The following is a 23,504-nucleotide window of genomic DNA, read 5'->3' on the forward strand; positions in this document are numbered from 1 at the left end:
TTTCTTTTGATGGATAGCATCTAACATGCACTGACGTGGGATTATTGATAAATTCTCTGCATATTATACACTATTTACTACAAGGTTGTGCTTTTAGTGAATTTATGAAAACAAAATACCTGTTTTTATATGTGTTAGATGAGATATTGTAAATGGCCTGTATTTGTATAGTGCTTTACTTAGTCCCTAAGGACCCCGAAGCACTTTACACTACATTCAGTCATTCACCCACTGGTGATGGCAAGCTACATTGTAACCACAGCTGCCCTGGGGCGCACTGGCAGAGGTGAGGATGCCGGACACTGGCACCACCGGGCCCTCTGACCACCACCAGGGTGAAGTGTCTTGCCCAAGGACACAATGACCGAGACTGTCCGAGCCAGGGCTCGAACCGGCAACCTTCCGATTACAAGACGAACTGCCAACTCTTGAGCGACGATTGCCCGATTGTGTAAAGAAAAATGTTATGTTATTATGTGTATGTAAGCATGGATTTTTGTTATAACAATTATGTTTTTGTCTTTACAGGTACTGACCGAGATTTGTATGGTTTACTATGTAAGTATATCTTTATTAAAGGCAATGGAAACTTTACTGTGGATTTTTAGTTTACTACAGATGTTCAGTGGAGTGTGTTGCAACTAATTCAAATTAATCCAAATTTAAAATCATTTTAGATATAGTTACTAATTATTTATATCATTGTTTATTTTTTTCTTGTTTAATTTGAGATTTTTCATGTGTCCACATGCAGAAGAAGTCACCACTTTTTGTGTGAACATGCGTATTCCACTTATGTATCTTGTGCAGTCTCGCTGGCTGCCTGCAAAAAAGTAAAGAAGACATTGAATGGCATTCTAAAATATAATGTAGGGCTATGACAGTTTCAGAAACATAGCTGCAGTGCTCATAACAGTTTGAGATTGAGCCGAGTGGTTCATAATTTAGATCAAAGTAGAAAAAAACGAAAGCACAACACGCCTTTGTGGTACTGCATGAAAATGTCTTGCAGCATAGCTTAAAGAAGACAACAAAAGGCTTGATGAGCAGCTGTGAGGACATCAAACAATTCTGCCTCCTACTGAAGAAATACTAGAAAATTTCTTTGGTAAGTGAGTCTGTGTTTTTGTTGGCAGAGATTTCAGAAACAGTGTTGCACTTAGCTGCAGGGAGGCACCAGTGGAGGACTACCTGGATAGCCTTCCTAACCACAGATATCACCCACAGTGGATCATTAGGATCGTGCCAAAGATGGATGGCTATTTTCTGCACGACTTGCTGGCCGCCACTGTAAGAGTAGGGCGCAGGCTTTCCTCTGGTCCCTTGGCCTGCGTGCTGACCTGCTCTTGGGTCTTAGTTAACATTCAGGGAGCCCTGACCTGAAAAGCAGGCTTGGCAGCAGAACCAAGGTCCCATCCTCCCCAAAGAAATTAGAGGTGGTAATCTTTCAGGAACAACTTGCTAACCTCCCAGACCATGTAACCATGGGATGCAGATAATTGCCCTGCTTGTGTTTTGCAACCCCTCTGTATCTCACTGTCGCTGGTAAATGGCAGGTTGTGTCCAATTTGTGTGTATTTGACAGCTGAGAATTGACAAACGATGGCTAGGGCCAAAAGAAGGTTACATTTAAACACAGCTCAGGTCAATGAGGTAGATGTCTGCATGCTAAATCACTGTCAGGAAAACTAATGATATAACATCATAACATAACAGACCACGGTAAAAGATGAAGTGTGAGATGTCATATTGGTACTATAATCAACCAATGTCTGTTTCAACTGCACATTTATCTTGATTTTGCATAGACATTCACATATTCTAGTCATTGCTGAGTGGAAACACTGAGGAATACATACAAATAGCTGTTTATGCAGGCAGATCCTTTCGCACCACACAAAACTACTGTGACATTATGGTTTCTCTCTACAATATTATAGCCTTGCCAGTTTTAATAATTATCGTTTATATATTTTTTTCCCTGTAATACTACTGGGACTATTCCAGTTTCAGTGTAATGGAAACACAAAACCCATTCTGTTAAGCATTAGAAACAAATATTTAATTCGCTGTGTCTAAGATGTGTTACACCTGCTGTAGCAATTTCAAAAACACACAGGAAGTCTGAATAATCAACACAGAAAGAGCTTTGGAACCGGCACGCGAGTTGTGGCATCTTGACAAGTCTTTAAGTAAGTCTTACAAGAACAAACACCCCTAGGCTCACTTGCTTCGGTGCTTAAGTCAAAACAGATACAGCCACAAAGCTGCCACGCAAATCAGGAAAAAGATGTCCACTATTTTACAAAGAAACCCGAAGTGAAGGGGAAGTGCTCCCTGTTTTTAGTTAATGAAGAAAAATTAATTTAGTCTTATGAATATCAGAAATGCAATTTTTATTTATGTTCTTCTTTTTACAAGTAACAACCATTATGGCAGCTAATAATAAGCATTAGTAGAACCTAACTCCATGTAGCTGGAGGTTATGTGGACATGGAGTGTCCAGGAAGCTCAAGGACGGCCCAGACTCCCAGATTAAACAACATTCACTCTCTGTCAAATGCCTAGCTCCCAGAACTGCCAAGCCAGAGGAAAATGAGCCCCCACATGACCCTCGATGTGGATGACAGGATAAAACACAAGACAGTTGTGCCTGAAGGAGACTCGGGATAACGAAATAATCTTTAATCTCTGTCCCTTCAAGGCACTTTCAACACCTGTTATTCTTGATGGCATTGTGAGAGAGGGCAGTTCATAGATTCATTTTAAGCCTGGTAATTATTACACTAATTATTCACTTCGGTGTGGGGTGATTACCAGTCCTCGTTCAGGTGAATACTCGTCCGCGTGTACACCAGCTGTGGCCGCAGCAGCTTGGTGGAACAGTTGTTCCACTCCTTTTTCCCTTGCAGATATTTGACCTTTTGTCATGTTTGCAATCTGTACTTTGGGGGACGGTGGAGGGGGGATGAGAGAAAAACAGCCAGAAACTTTTAATTGCTCAATAGAAACAGTAGTGAAAGGCACAGGGTTGGCCATCTGTTCAGCCCACATCTCTTTAGCAAAGAAACTTTCTATTTAAACAGGTTGCATGGTTTCCATTACCATGTATGATGAATATAAGGTACTCCATGGGCATAAAAGGAGAGTTACTGCGGCGTTGTCCTGCGTAAGAATGAAACATTATTTCTCCTAAATTAATGAGTACTCATAGTATTTTTGTTCCATCTCTTTAATAATGAATGAATCAAGATATATTCTTTTCATTTAATGGGATGCATTTATAATCAGAGCTTGAAGGTCCAAAAGCCTTAAAGACAAATATTTCTGCTCTTTGACTAGATTTAATTCAATTAGTAGAAATACAACATCAAATACTATGCCTCCATTAACAGATCTTTCATGTTAAAAATGAGTATCATGAATATTGCATCCGTGATCATATGAAAACAGTTATTCTCTGATGCGTTTAGGTTTCAGAAAGAAACGCCACACCAGCAGGCCATTGTTTTAAAATGAAATGGCACTTAACAAAATTTGTAGAAAAAAGGGTGGCAATGAAATGCTTTTGAATTTTCTGCCATTTGTATTCGTTAAGGTAAAGATGCACCATATTATTTGTCATCAAAACCAACAATGCATTTTTCTGCTCGTCAGTACTTTGTTGTTCCTGATCTCCTATCTCCACTAAAAATGTAACTGTTAATTGAAATATTCACTTCTGTTTTTTAAAGTGTTTTCATGTAGAGAAAAATCTGGCCACTGTATTTTTAAGACGAATAAATAGCATTAAATAGTTGCTTTTTTGTAGATCAGCATATGTAGGACTGATTTATTTAATCGAGAAGAAGTTATTTAACATAAGAAGAATCGATTTTGAGTAAATTGCATTTCCTGTATTTATCACAATCATTGTTGAAATTGTTGTCATTTCACCACTTCACATATGTGTTACACAGACATCATTTGTCATTCATTGCTAGCTTAACCCTTTTATTACTTTGCAAAAGCACACAATTTCAAAACAGGAGATAACAAGCGTTATTACAGTACTGTGATATTGTATGTTACTCTCCAGCTCTCCCAAAAAACCTGGATCCATAGCTGTGAATCCTGTTGGCACACACACTAAATACAACATATCTCCATACAACCCACCCACACGTGCTCTGAAATGATCCGCACACCTTCGACTAACCTTCAAGAAACTCAAATGTCAAATCAAAGTCTTCTGAAGTTAGAAAAACCAGTAAAAAGAAATCCAATTCTTTCTCTTCTAAAGGTCAGGTTTCACTGTCCCTGGAAGCACTGCTGAAATATAAATGCTCTGTAACGCCATTGTCTGCTCATTGCTATACACTCTAGGCAATGTCAATTTTGTGGAAGTACTTGCAGATTAAGTCAGCCGGACGTCAAGGGCCCTTGAAGAAGCTGCTATCTTGTAGTAGCGAGGGGTCTGAAAGCCCTTGTCTATTACCAGAGACACCCCAAGGACAGATGTTTTAGGCTTAGGGGGGTGATAGAGAATAATAGCACATTAGATTCCTAATGTATCTTGGATGCAGGACTCAGGAGAGACAGAACTCCTGGGTAATCCAAATTCATTTCTCTCTCCCTCATTTCCTCCTTTCTTTCTTTCTTTTCTTCTTTCCATCCAGTGTTGAGTCCTCGCTGCCTCTTGAGGTGCTGAATCTTAGCCTGAAGCTACATGCTACACAGTCCATTCATCAAAACCATGACCCTCTTCAGTCAGGGACAGGATGCTATGGACTAATGAACTCAGTGCAAGGTATGAATGTATGCATGTCATGTTTTTGTACATAGAGGAGGGAATCTTTACTTATTTCAGACTTCATAACACATCAAACATACCAAACAGAAGAGCCCGGTCTGCCTGCTGTGCCCTAATGTCATTGATCTTGTTATGGGAGTGAAATTATTCAACTAAAAACAACCCTGAAAGGCTGAGTGTCATTGTGATATATCATGTGTGATATTGGCTTCAACAGGCAGTATACTTGGGAAATGGATGTATATGTTTGATTTAGGAGGAAAAGCACTTGCGGGGAAATAGGTTTTGTCAGTCAATCTTTTGTCAAGATTTTCCTACAAGGCCTCGATCTCTGGTAAATATATTGTCATAAAGCTAATATGTAATGAAGAGCACCGGTGTAGCATTCCCCTCTGGAGTTTTTGAACTGTCGTACATCATAAGCAAATTGGTGCTTAAGAAATTTTCATTTTCTGTCTCAGCATGAATCTGTGGTCTAGGCTAATAAACACATACGAGTTGTATGAAATAGCACCCCAACCCCCCAATCCCTTCCCACCACCACCACCGAGGAGCCCCCACTCCCCATTCTCCAACCCCAGGCCAAGGGTACACCTTGATGAGCAAAGAGGGAGGCTAATTCAGTCCTCAGGCTTAATTAATCCTATGTCTTATTTGATGAATGGCTCCCAAATTGTGCTGTAATAGTGGTATTTTTTTTGTGTGTGCGTGTGGAGGGGGCTGCGGAGAGGTGTGTTGACACGAAGCTAGGAGAAAGTCAAAGTCGGGACTTCCGAGAGGCTTCACTTGAGGCTTTGTTTGCAAAGTTGCCGTCCTCTGTAGACAGATAAAGCCCTGTCCTCTGACGTCAGGCCAGCAGGAGAGAGTGATGGTGTGCTGTAGGGAACATGTGTTTATGGATCTCTCCAAGCTAAGATCACTATAGGAGTCCACCGGCTTTGCCGCACGCTGGGTTTGTCACTTTTTGCCAAACATGATTTGTTGTCTGTAAATACGCAGAGTGCCCTGTACTGTTCTTTCTTTTTTTTATTTGAATGTTTGCCTCAGGGGGATAACACATTACATTGACAAATCCCATGTTTGAATTTCTAATGGGAGGTGCCTAAACTATTCTAAACCAACAGTTTCTCTTTATGATGAATCTAAATGTGATGCTAAATTGTTCAATTATTTGGCCAAGGTTATATTTGAAAGCATGAGATACCTGAAATAGTGTAATTCATAAATCTGTTGAGACAATAAATATATAAGTTTACTAAATAAATATATAATTATTGTGTTATGTATCTATTTTTTTTTCTGTTGTAAATGTTCCTACAGACCATTTGATATTCAGGACTCCTGCTTTTGCCCCGTTTAATATGAATCCTTTTGTCACAAAGCCTTCTGTTTTAAGTATGTATTGTCCTAACAGAGGTAGCACTTAAAAACTAACGATGTCATAAATTTTTTTTCTGGCTAATGTGGCAGGCGTAAAAGGAGCTTTGGCGGGTGGGGTGAGGGTCTGGTGATTTGAGAGGAACGATGATGAGATTCGGTGGCCCAGCCCAAGCAATGAACTTGATTAAACTAATCTCATCTCTATCAAAGCATCACTCGGATCCCCCCTTGTCCCATTATTCATGGCAATGGGATAATTACACTGAGATGCATGGGGCCAGACAGATAGTACTGTGGCGCGGGCCCTCAGACCCTGAGCTATGGCTCCACTTCTATGCAGCCTGTTCATTTTAAACACAGATTAATTATGGTCAATGGGATGGTTCGCATCTGTCACTCTTAGTAGAAAAAATGGAAATTATTGCCCCCAAGATGATAAAGGATGTATATTAAGTCATCTTCTAGTTGGAGGTTCAATAGGGATGAATACAATCAGCATTTTAATTCTGACATCAGCATTGTGTGCCAGAATAACCTGGAAAAACAGGAGCAGGAGACACATCAATGTCCTAAAACCAAAGTATACAGAGATAATGACAACTGACTCCAGTATTTATCGCCTATCTAAGCATATCTGCATGATATGTATGCACCTGTCAATGCAGTGTGTTGTCATAGGTTTATAGGTCAGTAAATGTCAATTGATAATGCCATCTATATTTATATATTTGCATATTTGGTTGAATTAATATGGTAACGAGGAGATTTTAGGATTTACTTAACCTTGCTTGTCCTTGTGTCCAGAACTCACATGAGCTCAGCCACAGCAGCCTCATCTGGTCATAAACTTTAAAGGTTAAATTAAATTATTATTTTGAGAAATATTGGAATTGCATACAGCTAGTATATATGTTTGTTTGTTTTTTAAATTACATTTTAACAAAGAAAATCTAACTCTTAGGTTAATGGGATGTCAAACTTTATTTATGAGCATAGATAATTATAAAAAACCATGTTATGCTGTTCCTTTTCAAGTAAATGTGTGTGCAGTTTTTCCCAGTCTACTAAGTGTTTATTTGATGAAGGTAAAAGCCAGAGCAGATGTTTGTGATCTGTGTAATTTCTTGGGTTGTCTTTCTGTCTGTCAGCAAGATGACAAAAAAATATATGAAGCAGAATTCTCTTAAATATGTAAACTCTGTAAACTTGCCTAAAGATAAAATGATGATACATGGGCAAAGAAAAGCCCATCAAATTTTGCTGTATCCAGATCACTTCCTTTAAAACCACACATGCACTCACCAAGTGCCCTATCTAGTTTATTTATTGAGCCGAAGAATAAGAAGCTTTATCCATGATTTTATCCAGCTTAACTGTTGAGAGTGCATGTTCGTAGGTTTAGTGTCTTTTTTTTTTATTTGTATTTGGATGACTGCGTCAAATGCAGCAAAACAGTAAGAGGCTTGTAGGGACCACCTGACACACACACACATGCACACACACAGTTTCACATACACACCCAAAGGGATTCCTGAGGGACAACAGAGAGTGATGAACAGACACAAGCAATAGACACCCAGCCAGTGTAATTATCTCCTCGAGTGGTGTATGTAGTCACTGAGCTCTGCCCTGCCACGGTCAGAGCTCTGCGACCCTCAGCGCTCATCTGCAGGTTATTTTTTTTTTCTCCAACACAGTGATTGGGCTTCTTCCTTCGCAAGCCCTAAGGATGTTTTTCTGCAGTTCAGTCTTTCAACTCTGTCCCCGAGGACTAACATGTAGTCACTGACAACTGGCCATACCACTTGAAACTAACAAGATTATTTGGTTGCACATCGTATTAGCTCCCTCTTTCTTTCCTTTGTGAAGTGATATGTACCTGAGATGACACCGTTGTTGTTGTTTGTAAATCAACAGCTCTCAGTAAAATTTCGGTTTATTATAATAAACAGGGTGAGTCCGGATGTGTGCAGACATGTTTATTTTTTGTCTTCGGGGTTTATTTATTGAATTAAAATCACATATTAATTAACACCCCTCTTTTGCGCAGTAATTCTTTATATTTGGACATGGTCCAATGCAGTAAACATGCTCTCAGTTGCAAATGTTTATTGCGGTATTGTTTGTAATGGTCACCTTTCCCTGAACCAGCATTTTATATGCTCTGACTTAACAATCACAGATTGCAAATCAAGAATGTTTTTAAAATGAAATGCAAGTAATAAACACTAAAAGTATAAAAGAGCTGGGTTTTACCTTGTGCATTATTTCAATTGTTTTACTTACCTGGCATCTACTCAGACAACATGCGATTGCTGTTTTTCCCCAATGGTAACAACTGTACCAGTGATGATTTTTATTTTTTTATTTTTTGTAATCCATCGTTTTAAATTCTATTAAGGGTTAAAGTTCGCTCTTTTAGGGCCTAGTTTTTTTGTTTTTTTTTACCTCAGCTAATTCAAGTCACTGACTGAACTAGACCTTTTGACTGTTTGTGGAACCTTTTTAATATAGTTTTCGATTGTCTGACAAATAATTTGGCTTGCTTTGCAGTTAAACACAGGTCCTCCAGGTCCATGAGCGAAAATGCAGTTTTTATTTGTATATGATGTAGCACATTAGCCAAAAAACCCATTCAGCCTTGCTAGCCCAGCTTGCTAGTGTTAGCTGATTACTCTGGAGCCATATATTACTTATAATATATGGCTACAAAAAACAAGATGGTGATCTCTGCAATGCAGCAATTGAGGCTTCAAAACAAGTGTCATGCTGGTGACGTCCATCTTTAACAGTCTTCTAATTTGACAATGATTTTTACTTGAGAGGGAGAGATTTAGTTACAGTTCTGTTATGCTAATCTCATAAAAGTTGGCTATAGTCCCTTGTCTTATTTATTATTATCTTCAGTGTACACCATAATCAACCTGCACATACTGGGGGAAACAGCATCACGACTAACAGTCCATTTAGGCCAAAAAATATGAGTCAAAGATGGCTTGTAAACAAATTCAGTCTTACCTCAGCTGTTCAAGGCAGGAATTTGAATGTGTAACTGGAAGGAAATTAACTTCTGCTACCGTAGCTTCAAGGGTTCTATACTGGTAAATTCTGAGAATGATTTGCATTACGGAGATGTTTCCAAGTTGGACCTGATTATGCATCAATATTTTGTCATCACAGTTAAATGGAATAGCACTTAACAGTATTAGTGCAATCAAACAAAATGAAAAGCAATTTAGACAAATTGTTGCTGAATATACAACACACCAATATTAAGTTCAATGTCATTGTAATCTAAGTGTTTTAATTCAATTCAGTTTTAAATAAAGTGTCATAAAGTGTCAAATCACAATAACCCCAAGGTGCTGTAAAGACCCTACAATAATACAAAGAAAACAGAGAAAACAATCGTATATGACCCTTTCTGAGCAAGCACCTTGGCGACAGTGGTAAGGAAAAGCTGCCTTTTAACAGGAAGAAACCTCCGGCAGAGCCAGGCTCAGAGTGGGGTGGTCATCTGCCACGACTGGTTGGGATGAGGGAAAAAAGGCAAGATGAAGGCACGCTGTGGAAGAGAGCCTAATAATTAAATGCACAGTGGTGTATAAACACGTGCGAAAAAGAAACACTCAGTGCATCATGGGAAGCCCGCATCAACCTAGATCTATTACAAAATCACTAAGGGTGGATTCAGAGTAACCTGATCCAGACTCATCTATAAACTTTATCAAAAAGGAAAGTTTAAACCTAATCTTAAAAGTAAAGAGGGTGTCTGTCTCCTGAATCCAAACTGGGAGATTGTAGGTGCATAATATTGCTTTAATATATTCCCCTTAAAGTTCTATACAGATGTGTTTAAAATATGACAGTTTTTGAACCTCTAGAAATACTCTGTTAATGGTACTGTGACAATAATATTTTAACAGGTATATTTGCTTATGTATCTTTTTAGTACATGAGTGTATCTTGTGTTCGGAGCTTTGAGCACAGCGAACTCAATGTCATGTTCAGGAAACCAGTTTAAGATAATGTAGGTTTTGTGGCATGGTGTGTTATTCAGGTATGCAGATTACGGGTACTCTGTAGAACTGACGTAGTCACCAACAATATTCTGGTAGGCTGTAATATTTAAATGATGCTTGTTTTATCCTGTGTGAACTGTAGCCTCAGTTTACTGACGGGAGTTGCACTCAGTGCAGTCTTCTGCTGCTGTAGCTTATCTGCTTCATGGTTCAACATGTTGTGCATTCAGAGATATTCACCTGCATACCTTGGTTGTAACGAGTGCTTGTTTGAGTTACTGTTGCAGCATTTCTGGCCACTCTCCTTTGACCTGTGGGATCAACAAGGCATTTCTGGCTGGAGGACTGCCACTCACTGGACATTGTCTCTTATTCAGACTTGAGAGAGCCCTCTCTCCTCAATAGACCAGCTGTTTCTGAAATACTCAGACCAATCTGTCTGGAACCAATGGGACATTTTATCATTCATTCACATCCTTCCCATTGTAATGCTTGGTTTCAGCAGGTCATCTCCTGCACCCCTAAGTGTGCGACGTGCTGCCATGTGATTGGCCGGTTAGATATTTGCATTAACGAGCACCTGAACAGGTGTATCTAAGAAAGCAACCAGAAGTGTTATGTTATGTTAATGAGTAACATGATAATAGAAGCTGTTGTAAATTAAAATGTAATGTCTTTATTACTTGATTATTTTTTTTTAAACTAGGAGTTACTTTGCACGATCGGTGATAAAGTATTTCCTGTTGCTAAAACTGACACTTTGTAATTTTTTACAGCACTGTCCAAATTTGGCTGGTTGAATGCGCTTTACCTGGATCATGTCTTAAGTGAATCAATATGTCTTTCAAGCATGGCTATTAACAGCAGTGTCCTTTCATTCCCTTTTTCTCCATCAAACCACACTAATGCTGATTTACACAGTTTAAAACCTTGGCCATATCCCTTACCTTCCAAGGAGATAGGGTAATTAAATTGGTACTCTTTACAAGTCGTTCTCAATAAATCTGAATAAATTAACAAGGCATTACTAAGACTGCTACATTAAATTTGCATAGTGTGTTTAATGAATATGCAACTGCAAGTGAAAAGGTCTGCTACTGTGAACTCTTGAAATTAGCATAACTACTTCCAGCATGTTTCTTAAATAATGCTCTCATTTGCACATCACTGAGTTGGCTAATTCTAACTTCAGTCAGTGTAGCCTCATAATTAAGACTCTTGCTTTAATTTTTAATGAAGTTTACGTTACATCAATCCTGACAGTAATGAGAGGGACATGGAAACAAAAAGGCTGCTAATAATTAAATTCACCGACCAGTTTGAGGCATAGTAATTCCTGAGGAGAAATTACATGACTAATTATTAATTTGATATTCACACCATTCCATGGATAGACTCACATAACTGCTTGTCCTGGTGCCAGTTATGCTGAAATGCAAAATGCCTTTTTCACTGCCCCCATGACTAGGTCTCACATGGATTTTAGTACACAATTAATCATGTTGACACTCGCGATTAAATGCTTTTTATTGGTCCCAGTTTATTAGGCCATATTACCTGAGTTGGTTTAAGGGCCATTCAAGACTGTCAGTGAAATGTGGGCATAAACAAGGTAATGATTGAATGACAGTGCTTCGGTGATGTGGAGGCAGATCGACCTCACTGATAATAAATGTCTCTCTCTCAGTCGAGGAGGTTTCGGTGTAAGGAATTCAGAACTGTGTTTATTTGTAGAAGAGTGTAAGAATTATAGAAAACAAGAAAAAGTGCAACAGTGCCAAAGTGATGAAACAGACTTAAATGTTAATGTGCGGTGTGCTTTTTTTTTGCCCAGATTTGAATTATTTATTTAAATTAATTTTGGGGAATTAAGCACCAGCTATTGACAATCATCTCAGTGACCATTAAAAATAGGAACCCAACAGTTAAACATTTGCCTGTGAGAAAACAAATGGTGACAGCTCGGAGAAAAGACTTCATACTGTTAGGTATTAACCATGTTTACATTTATTTTTAATTGACCATCAAAGGTTTGGATTAGTGTGTACCTTGCCAGCTTGTGTCTGAAGATGTAGTTGCAAACAGACCTTGGTGTTTTCATCCAGTTTCCCCCCTTGGACATATTCCTATCCTAGTTTTCGTGACAACTGGCTATTCTGCTGAAAGTTAATTATTTGGGATTGTAATAGCTTTGGTTTTGGCTGGGGAACTGAACATTTCCCTTGCGGATAAGCCTGTTAACACTCAGTCTGTGCCTACAGTGACCAATAAAGACTTTTCCTGATATGCAGCGGTACTTGACATTTTATAGGATTCTTCTTGTGCTTTTCCATTAGTGCATTATAATAGCATAAACCTCGACTCTAGATTAAATTTGTTTGATAGAAATGTAATTGCATTCTTTTGTGTGCAGTGCAGCCTCTGTGCATTTCCCATGTATAATTCAGATGCCTTGTCACATCCGAAGCACTTGCTCCTGAATGGGTCAGAGTCAACAACATTATTTTTCAAGTGTACACCCTTAAGATTCTAGTAATCAACACAGCAGTTCATCAGGTCCATTACTATCCTTCAAAAATAAATGTTCTCGTATATCAGCTACGGCGCCGCTTCAAGAACTCTTAATCAACAGTGTTTCAGAAACATAAATACATATTTCTCTCTAGACATTTGCCATGCTTTCCTAAAAGTCTGCCAGTTAGGGGCTGCGTGTTGAGCAGCCTGATGGAATAATGATGCAGAGTCTGCACTGTGTCATGTCTTGTCAGCATGCTTTTACAGAAACACATCAAGTCCCGCCTTAAATAACGTGACAAAATCCTTTTGCGGGATTGTTTCCTGTGGCCCTGTGATTAGCTGTGGATTAACAGGACCTTTATGTTTTCCTCACTGCACTCATGCCTTCAGCGTAGGTTAGCTGCCCTGTTACTAAACAAATGAATCAGTGCCTGGAACTGTGTCATGCATATTATCTTTCAGCAGGAGGCACATTGAGCTGGTCAACAATAAAGAGCAGTTCAAAGCACACCATGCAACATTTCTTGTTTCTCTTTAGGGCTCCTTGTGATTTACAGCGATGCTTGTTTATGCTTAGCAATGCAAATTTGAGTCTTACAGCGGCGTATATCACATACCAATTAAAACATATCAGTGGAAGTGGCACTTAATGATTGGTTATTTTGTTAGGCGCTCATGAGTAAATGACTGAATCTTCTGTGATGGCTGCAGAAAGACAGACAGGCAAAATAAGAGCAGATTACAGATGTAGGTCAGAAAGAGTGTGTTGTCTCGTTTTCTTAGGTGTTCACAAACAGAATATGTTTGCAAACTTTTTTTAAATAAAAATTTCTGTGATATGTTTTTAGTCTTTTACCTTCCCCGTGGGTGTCCCGAGGATCAGCCATGTGTTTTTGTTTACGTGTGCTGTAAACACTCCTGTATTGTTATTGCGTATTGTGTTGTTCTGGTCTTTGGCTCCGTTAACCGTCCGTGGAGACCAAGCATTTTTCCCTGATGTATAAGATGAAAGACAGAACAAAATGCCCCTCATTTGGTCCCAGTTGGTTAAGTGTGTTCTGATCACTGCCAAGGTCTGGATGAACACGAGCCACACAAAGGACCGTGCCTTCCAACCACATAAGCTCACAATAAAAAAGGGATTTGCCTCCATTAGACGTCTTTCACATTAACCCCCAAAGGAGAGACGCGTTGGTGGTGTTGCGTAGGACATGTCAACTTTCCTTACAACTGATCCCTGAGTTCAAAGCTTCTTTTTTTTTAAATCCTGCAATTAATTTGTGACAAACAGGCAACGCTTAAAGGGCAGTGATTGTTTTGTACCAATTTTCCTGCAATGAAAAGATAACGGCAGAACAAAAGGCAAACATGAAGGTTAGAGGTTTTAGGTTAAACTTATAACGTTGACCTCAAGAGGTTGTAATTTCCCCTGCCGTGACCCAGTATATTGATCCGTTTTCTGCCATTTAGTTTATATGTCACCTGCCATCTGGGTAGGTTGTGCTATTGTACATCAGTGTGTAATGACACTTAAGGGGGAGTATGAACGTAAGATTTTAATCGCGGTATACCTTCATTAATATTACTTCACCCTCTGATCTCGTCCTCATTGCGCTCTTGCGCTGTGTTTCACGTCAAAGCCTTCCACCTCATTTTTATCCCCTGCGTACGGGATTGACCTATGCTAATTCACACCTTTTTGTGCATAAAAGCCCTTTTATCTTGCTTCGTCGCAACGAAAGTTCATTCTTCTGTTGAGTTTGTTGTTAATATGTCATGATCTCACACTGATAAATAGTTCAGTATTCTCTCATTTTCAACAGTATATACAGTGACTGAGAATTTCCATGATTATTGTTCAAATGAAACCAGTTCATTATGAGGTAATACATAGTGTATCAGTGAGGGCTTTTGCATTTTCTTCTCAATATTGATATGGATTCTGCCATATTGTTATTCTGTTTTCTCCTCTCATCTTTCACCCATTTCCATTTCTCTCTCATCTTCTTGCTCTTTGCTCCTTCCCCTTTTATATCTGTCAGCTGGCTAAGTATCATGTGTAGTTTAATGGTATGATTTGTTGTTACAGAGTCATCTGTCACTAAAGAAGCTAAATGAAATGGGAGTGAGAGTGGCACTGTCTTGTCTGTAATGAATTATGCAGGGGGGGGGGGGTGGAAGGGTCAGGTGGGGGGCGCTGTTTTGGTTACACTCCACGGCACAAACAGGGACCTCAGGTAGTACACTCATCAGTCCTGCTGTTTCTCACCATATGGAGTCAATGAACCGGGACACCCTCCTACACACACTCACACTTACCATGCACACTCGTGTGCCTGAAGACAATCTCATAGTAATGCAGTAGATAGATGGACAGACAGGTTTAAAAACAGTCCCGTGTTGTCATAGTGATTCTTCAATATGACTGTAATTTTTTTAAAACTCTCTGTGTACATGCACATAGAGAGAGTGATTACTATTTACGCTTGTAAAAATCTTCCTTTAACTATCAATTACACTGTCCCCATCTTATGGCCATTGAGTGAAACTGCTGCCTCTCGGTGTTCATACTGCTAAAGGGGGAAAAACGTTCCACAACGAAATTAGATTTAAAAAAAAAATGTGCACGCTCAAATGTTACAACCAGAAAAATCCCTTGGTGTCCTGATTAAATAAGCCGGGCCTCGCTATCGATATTTCTACTTTTTTATGTCCTTGTGTGTTTAATTGGATGAAACTATTCATACACAAATTGAATTAGATTGTTCCCGCCTCTGTACAATTGAGATATCTGTTACACATGATGTGCTGTATAATTAATGCCTAATTTATGTAATTAGACCATTAAGCTTAATCCGAGCATATGTTGCGAATGCCCTGAGGTCTTCTTCCAGGTACTCCCTCTGATGTCACAAAGAAACAACTAGACTAGGACCATAATTTTAGTGTTCCAAAAAGAAATATTAACAAATATATTTACTGTATTTGTTAACGTTGGGGTTTTACCTTTACGCTGATTTTTCTCTGGTCAAAATCCACAGCCATCGCAAGGGGGGGGCAGCATGTGAAGTTGGCCTCGAAGTGGTGTGAATATTGCGTTATATAGGCTAAATTTTCCGTTGAGGAGACTCTTGTGAGAGCACTCTGTCTGCTAATTAATTGTCATTCTGCTGAATATTCATACCTTATCGTCAGCGCGTCCTTAATTGCACCGTAAAACATCTCTGGGGGGCTGAAATCACCACGGACTTAATTAAAAGCACAGGCCTATTGGACGGCTTGGAGAGCCGTAGTTTGCAACCATGCACGCTTTCCTTTACGCAGAGCGTGTGTTCAGAGGCCAGCGGATGACAAATCCGTTTAAATCTACGGGCTACGAATCTGCGTGAAGAACACTGAGCCAACTCAAAGAGAAAACTGCGGTTATTCATTGGGATTATAAACGATTGTCTTAAAATGTTTCTGCAGCAGCACTGTGTTTACTTATTGATCGGTAATGGCCTAAATCATTGCCTGAAGTCTGACATGGAGCTTCTTAGCCGGCAACTGGAGTGCACCACCTGGAAGTAAAAAAAACAAAAAACTATTTGAGACACATAAAAAATAATAAGCAAGAGTGACATTTGTTTATTGACATACTTGAAAACATTTTGACTTTCTTTTTTTTTTTTTATCGAGCACCATGAGCCCCCCCTCCCCCTAATTATTCCCTGAATAGCAGTTTCTTTCCTTCTCCGTAGGTCTGGGTGGCAGCATATCTCAACTCGATTCACTGTGACAATATTGTTTGGCTATCATTCGCTGCTTTAGGATGAATGGCATCGATCCTCTTTTAACAACATTTGTTTCCTATTGTGTTCGGGGGGTGCAGCAGAGGAGGGCAGACGTGTGAAAGTGGCTGTTTGATTCTCTTTTTCATCCCCATGACCTCAGCTTTTGTGTCTCGTCACCCTGGGAATGTCACGCCTCACTACTCTACTTTAAGATGTTTCAGAAAGTGCCCTTTGTTTTGCCCCCCCCCCCCCCCCCCCTTCTTTTTTTTTTTAAGCTCACACAAAATTGTTCTTGGTCTCCCCCTCCCGCTATAAAGGATACTTCAGACTGAGGCACGGTTCACAAGTGCAATGCAATTTGGCTTATCCCAACCTTTGTTCGGGTTTCTACAAATGACCAAACATAGTGCAGACTTGATCTACTGCTGCTTGAACTCGGGAGTTTTGGGAGCAGCTAAAAACCCCATTCAGATTCAGAGTCATGGTGGTATTTTCAGTGTGTGCATTGGACGGGGACAAAAGGCCTACCAATACCCCATAACCCTGAAGCTCAAAAAGCCACTCCGACTATGAGTGAGAGGAGTCAAAAAGAAGGGGGGAAAATGCCTGTGTGGCACGGCTGGTTAACGCGAGCGTTGCGGGTTAACTTTCAATCCGCAAACCCGCAGCTGGTTTGCGGTGCCAAAAAATAAAAACTGTCAAAGTTTATTCAAGTTGATAATGTAAAATAAGCCCGAATAGTGCATGAAATGCAATCCATTTGCTGCACGCTCAAGCATTTGTGCAGCTCGTAATAATCACATTTTACTCTTGTAATTTTTTGAATCAACTGCGAATTCAAACCTGATTTGTGGACAGACATACTAATCTGGGTGAGAACTAATAACATGGCCTAACTTTTCTTTTTCTTCTTTTTCTTCTTTGGAATGAATGGCTGACTGAACAGGCTGGATGTCAGAAGATGTTTGGCATTTGGCAGTGTGTTGTCATTATCCGAGCCGCTGGAGATAGGTTGACAGGGCCACTTCCTTTTGGACAAAACCTTTTCAGCTGAACATTAATGTGAAATGACAGGTGTTAAAAGCCAGTTTGCAGGAAAATAATAATAATGAAAGAGAAAGGTGGGAATTTTTCCAGCAAAAAAAGAAAGAAAGAAAAAAAACGCTTATTTTTTCGTGCTTATTTTTACCTTATTGCATGCAACACATTAACAATAACTTTACTTTTTTCTCACTTTGTTTCTTTTTTCTGTTCTTTAATCTTAATCAGCTAATTAACGGATTTACTTGTACTAACTAATCGATTGTCAAACAATCCTCATACAGCAGGGAGGATGCTCTTCTTCAGCCTGCTTCTGCTTTCTGGGTGAAAGTTGCTCGGTGTCCCCCGCAATGCGATTCTTTTCGTAATCCATCAGACTGGTGATGGGGTGCACTGTGGGTTTATGGGGGGGAAATTAGCATAAATTATGAGTAAATCTGCGTGTGCGTGTGTGTGGTCCCTGGCATTGCAAACCCTCCAAGCGGAAAGGTGGCCCTGGCCAAAAGCTTGAATAGCAATAGTTCAAAATAGGCTTCCCATTTGGTTTTCACATTCATATAATTGACTTATGGATATTTTATACAGTTTTGACCACACCGTCCTCAAGGGTTTATTTGCATTTCTGAAGTACTTTCGAATCTTCTTTACATAAACACAATAGACCTGATTGCCTCATGAAGTTTTAGTTTGAACAGCGCTGTTTGCATTGTGTTGATGTTTTCATATCGTCTACTTCCGTTGTTCAGCTCTGGGCGAAATTAGCTGAGAAAAACTAATAGTGGGCTCATCAACAAACTTGCTCATGGCAAATTATTTTCTATGGTGTGTGCATTTCGCAAACAATGTTAGAGTGTAATTAGGGGAGGAAAGCAAAATGCATTTTCTCAGCATTTTTGCCTATCTGTGAAATCAGCTTTTCATTCAAATCCACGTGATGATAATAATAATAATAATAATAATAATAATAATAATAATAATAATAATAATAATAATAATAATAATAATAAAAGACTGATCAGCATGCTAAAACACTATAGTCATCCTTAAAAAAAAAATAGGTCCTTACGTACATCACTGCGCAAACAGGAATATTGTCACGTTTTTAAAACACGCATCTATTTTAGGAAAAACATAAATATTTAAAAGCATTTTATAATGACATAAATTTGCCATGTAGTTCCCTCACATAGCCTACTTCTGAGGTGCAACTGTAAAGTCCGCTGAAGAAGTATTAGCGCATACCTTCACACACTGAGTGCCATCGCAGTTCAATTCCAGTTACCGAGCCTTCTCGCCCCTTTTTCTGTCTTCAAATGGAAATGATTTCCATTGGCCCAAGGTGTCCATGTAAATAGGTGTAAATGAAACCAGATTATGCCTTCCTCCCAGCCCCCTCCTCCCATGGCAATTGTCATGTGATAGCAAAGAGGTGGCACATTAATGGAGCGCCTCTACAGGGGTCTTTTCTGTTCATGTCACTACATAAAACTATCAGATGGTTAGAGGAAGGCCATGGAGGCATACGCTTAGCTAGTCTTATCAAGGACGCCAAATGAAGTCCATTCAGCTCTGCTAGAGGGACAAGCTGACTTACTTTGGAAGAAAGACTCGCAGCAGCCGTCACTCCATAAATGTGCACCGTCCTCGACCGTGTTCGCCTGCACACTGCAGAGGCGCTCAAAGTGGCTGCTTTGCGCACGACCCAACTCCGGCTCTGCCTGCACTGAAACTTTCTGCGGCGGTTGTTTTCATGAAGAGCAGCAAGCTTTCGCCAAGGAATTAAAGGAAGCTACTTTATTATTATTATTATTATTGCGTTTGCTGAAAAAATACACCGAGGATGCCTCGTCCGGGGAGAAACACGTACAGCGATCAGAAGCCACCTTACTCCTACATCTCGCTCACTGCCATGGCGATCCAGAGCTGCCCGGAGAAGATGCTGCCACTCAGTGAAATTTATAAGTTCATCATGGATAGATTCCCTTATTACAGAGAAAACACCCAGCGATGGCAGAACTCTCTGCGTCACAACCTGTCATTTAACGACTGTTTCATCAAAATCCCCCGGCGCCCAGATCAACCAGGTAAGGGCAGTTTCTGGGCTCTGCACCCCAACTGTGGGGACATGTTTGAGAATGGAAGTTTTTTGAGGCGCCGCAAAAGGTTCAAAGTGTTGCCCGTGTCTGATCATTTGGCTCCCAGCAAGCAGTCGGATGCTGCCCATTACCTCCAACAGCAAGCCAAGCTGAGACTGAGCGCCCTGGCAGCCACCGGCACACACCTCCCTCAGATGTCAACTTACAACCTCGGAGTGTCTCAGTCCTCAACTTTCAAACACCCCTTTGCAATTGAGAACATCATCGCCAGAGAATACAAGGTCCCGGGAAGTCTGGCGTTCTCCACCATGCAGTCCATGTCTGCCGGGTACCCGCTTCACAACCAGCTGACGACAGCCTGGCCCCACATGTACAACACTAGCGTGATTGACACGGCGGCCCCAATATCCATGGCAAGCAGCGACTACAGTGCCTATGGCGTGCCCATAAAATCCCTGTGTCACGGGGGACAGTCCTTACCGGCTATCCCGGTGCCAATCAAGCCCACCCCGACGTCCATGCCCGGTTTCTCGGCGCTACCTCCCCACATCCCCGCGTTTCTATCAAACTCTCCACAGTCTCTGAGCCCGACGTCCCCACAGACAGCGACGAGCCAAAGCAGCCCCGCAACCCCGAGTGAGACTCTGACGAGCCCCTCCACTCTACAGTCTGTGGCTGTGCACTGACCACCTGAACTTTTTCTAGTAAACGAACTGCTGGCTGGCTCCAAGGCCCCTTTACCAAACCCAAAGTTTATATTTTCTGCTGTTGGAATCAAGGCGAGTTGCAGTTTGCATATCGATTTATTTGTGTTCGTGTTGAATGTGTCGCTTTAAATTGTGTCAAGTCCAGCACAGAATCGTACAGTATTGCTCTTGAAATCATAAATTATTTGATAGTTCTATTTTTCAGTTTATTTTAAAATGCGAGTGTTGAAAGTGGAGCCACTGAGGGGATCCAATTGGAGGGCTGTGGGGAGGTGGGGAGGGGGGGGGGGAGTTTGTTTTGGCAGCATCAACTCTTATTTGAAGGTGGCTTCCAAATCCCCCCGTTGCAGTTTCTCAATTCCATCAACTGGCAAAACTTTTGCACCGTTTCTGTGTGACCACTGTAATGTCAATGAAATTGCGAGGCAATGACTTTTTGTTTGCTTTTTTTTTATATAAAAAGAAAAAAAAAATACTGGAATGATGGTTAAGGGTATACCAAATAGGAATAGGGTTTAGATTTCTTCTTACCATCCCTGTAAGAAAAAAAGAAAAAAGAAAGCAAACCGAGTTACGAAATTCTTTTCAATATTGAAAAGTAGAATTTTGAGAAGTCCTCAAAATGCAAGATGTGAATATTGAAAATAACTGATACTAAAAATGTTGTAAAATGCACTTTTTAGTTTTATGTTTTAGATATCTATTTTCCAGAAAATGTTCTGTGAAGCATTTAATTTAAAAGGCTGTGGTGACCATGTGTATCAGATGCTGTAAATTTGTACTTTTTTTTTTTTAGGTAAAGCATGCATTTTAAAATTTGTGTTGTTGCTGTTGTTGTTGTTGCTGATGACGTGGGTATTGTTGTTGTTTTAATTGTTTTTTATTATTATTATTTTTATTATTTTTCTTTTTTTGCAAGCATGCGTGCTTTCGAAAAGTGTGCCAACAGTCTGCAATGAATTGGAAAAATGGTCATCGAAATATTTTCTCATTAAAAGTGAAGTAAACAATCAAAATGATTCTGAAGATTTTATGTAAGACGATACGAATTATTATTATTATTATTATTATTATTATTATTATTACTACAAATGGCAGCTTTTTTGATAGTGTAAATTTAACTTTTGGGATTTGTTTTATATTTCCGTCTAATAATAATAATAATAATAATAATAATAATAATAATAATAATAATAATAATAATAATCTTTATCCAGAACTGTATGATTTTACGAATTTTATGAATGTGAGAAAGGCAGTGGAGGCTGTGGGCAGAGAAATGAATCGTGCAGCCGATTAGGATGCATGGAGCTGCGATGCCCTGGCCACAGCGCAGACAACCAGGCTCATTCATCAAGCTGAGCTAAACACGATTAGGCCCGACAATAAACATTTAGAAAAGCTGCAAACAGTGTCTAAATTAAGTGTTACATAATTTCGACTTCAGACGTCACAGAGGGTAATTAAATAAGCGCCATGTTCATTTTTTCCCCCTCGTTCCTATAAAAAGAGCATCTGAACGTTTCAACCTTGTGCTTTTTTTCTATTTCAGGGGACTTTATCCAACAGGTTGTGTAAATACAGACGGAGGGAGATACCTACGTAGGCTGCCAAATACGCTTTTTTTTTTACCTTTTGTGTGTGTTTTTTTTTTTTTTTTTTAGAGTGTTGAAAAAATAACGTGACGTTTCTGCATTCTCTATAGAAAAGCAACAGCCTATTTCGGGGCATTGAGCAAATACATTAGAATTCCGTCACTTTATACAATCCAGTAGATCAAATAAGGGGGCTCGGGCCACTTCATTCTCCCTCATTCACTTGTATTGAAAGTGCAAAGAATAGTAAACTTAGACTGGGCCACCAATGTAGATTTAGCCCTTTTTCAGCAAGACAAAAAGGCTGATTTTTCACAAACACATTGCTGACTGGGGAACTAGGAAACGAGCTGCAAGACCCTTTTGGAATTTAAATCCACCCCTCCCCCACGGACTGTTTGTACAACAGTGTTAGCCCCCCCACCCCTCCACCCCAACTTTGTGCATCTCTGTGTGTAACATTAATTCTGACTCTGGGTGATTAGATGTATTTAAACTGGAAGACCAGATTACAATTTAGAAGCAGATTAATCAGAACATAATAATTAGGCTTGCATTAAAACCACATTAAGAAACGGAACTTGTTTTTTTTTTATTAATTAAGTTAAATAAAAAGAAAAAAACTCCTAAAACACCTGTTTTACACGAGTGGGGGGTAAAAACAGTACTGTTTTAAGTAGTGCAATATGTATTTATTATATATATATATATATTTATAAATGTGGATTTTTTTTATTATTTGAATTTCAGTGTCATTTGTCTTATTTGTACTGCATTGCTAAAAGGTTTATGTAATATAATAATGCAGATAAACGGCTGTAAGGAACTTTTGTGAATAAGAGGTCATTTATTGTTAGTACAACCCAAATGTGAAACGCAAACACAACCAGTGTACAAACAGAAATGCAATATTTTAATGTGCATTTAAATCATGAAACTCTGCCATCCTACAGCTCTGTTTCAGATTCACTGGATGGTTCAATTTAATTGTATTGGGGGAGAGGGGGTATATAGGTATTTGGTGGGCAGACAATCAGCTCAGTTGCAAATATATGAACACTACAAGCTTGAAGAAATGTGCAAATTGATTTAACCTTTCCAAGAGCCAATGGGAGCGTCTAAATCTCCTTGCTTTAAAGTAACAGGTGGGAGGTAAAGAGACACGTCTGACACTTATGACGCTGTAAAAAAAAAAATCACATTTTTTCATAAACCCATACGAATAGATTATTTTTTCCTTTACTAGCAAACACAAACCCAGCGTTCCCTTCACAAAGCAAATAAATGGCAGTCTGGTTGTTTCACTCCCTTCTTCAGCAGCACCAGTATGAACTCAGCGGTATAAACCAAGTCTGCATTGTCCTTATTCTCTCAACTATGTTCCACTTGTACAAAGAAGAAGGTCATCTTAGGCAGGGGATGAAATATAGACCACATGCAAAACCCCAATGTTGTAGTTTAATTAAAATAATTCATTAAAGTGGAGGCCCAAGGTAATTAGCATGTATAATTTATGATTTGCTTAATGCATGCAGGCAGTGGCCTCTGCAATGAACTCAACTTAACCTCAAGCAGGGAACT

The 23,504-nt window shown here is 39.6% G+C and overlaps 1 protein-coding gene and 1 long non-coding RNA gene across 2 annotated transcripts in view; both read left to right on the forward strand.

The window, feature by feature from the left end:
• Positions 1-642: 642 nt before the first annotated feature.
• LOC146515507 (uncharacterized) overlaps positions 643-23,504 on the forward strand; it is a 59,413-nt gene continuing 36,551 nt past the window's right edge. Inside the window, exons 1-2 of the long non-coding RNA XR_014875248.1 lie at positions 643-1,108; positions 4,659-4,789. This is a non-coding gene — a long non-coding RNA (uncharacterized LOC146515507). The remainder of the gene's footprint in view (positions 1,109-4,658; positions 4,790-23,504) is intronic.
• foxb1a (forkhead box B1a) lies at positions 18,583-21,410 on the forward strand. Its single transcript, XM_085167809.1, has one exon. The coding sequence runs from the start codon at positions 19,366-19,368 to the stop codon at positions 20,305-20,307; it is 942 nt and encodes a 313-aa protein (XP_085023935.1). The 5' UTR covers positions 18,583-19,365; the 3' UTR covers positions 20,308-21,410.

This window comes from Neolamprologus multifasciatus, chromosome 7 (genome assembly GCF_963576455.1).
Source record: "Neolamprologus multifasciatus chromosome 7, fNeoMul1.2, whole genome shotgun sequence".
NCBI classification, from domain to species: Eukaryota; Metazoa; Chordata; class Actinopteri; order Cichliformes; family Cichlidae; genus Neolamprologus; species Neolamprologus multifasciatus.

What these genes read in the sequence shown, in the direction of transcription:
- foxb1a (XM_085167809.1), top strand. Translation starts at nt 19,366, where the DNA reads ATGCCTCGTCCGGGGAGAAACACGTACAGCGATCAGAAGCCACCTTAC.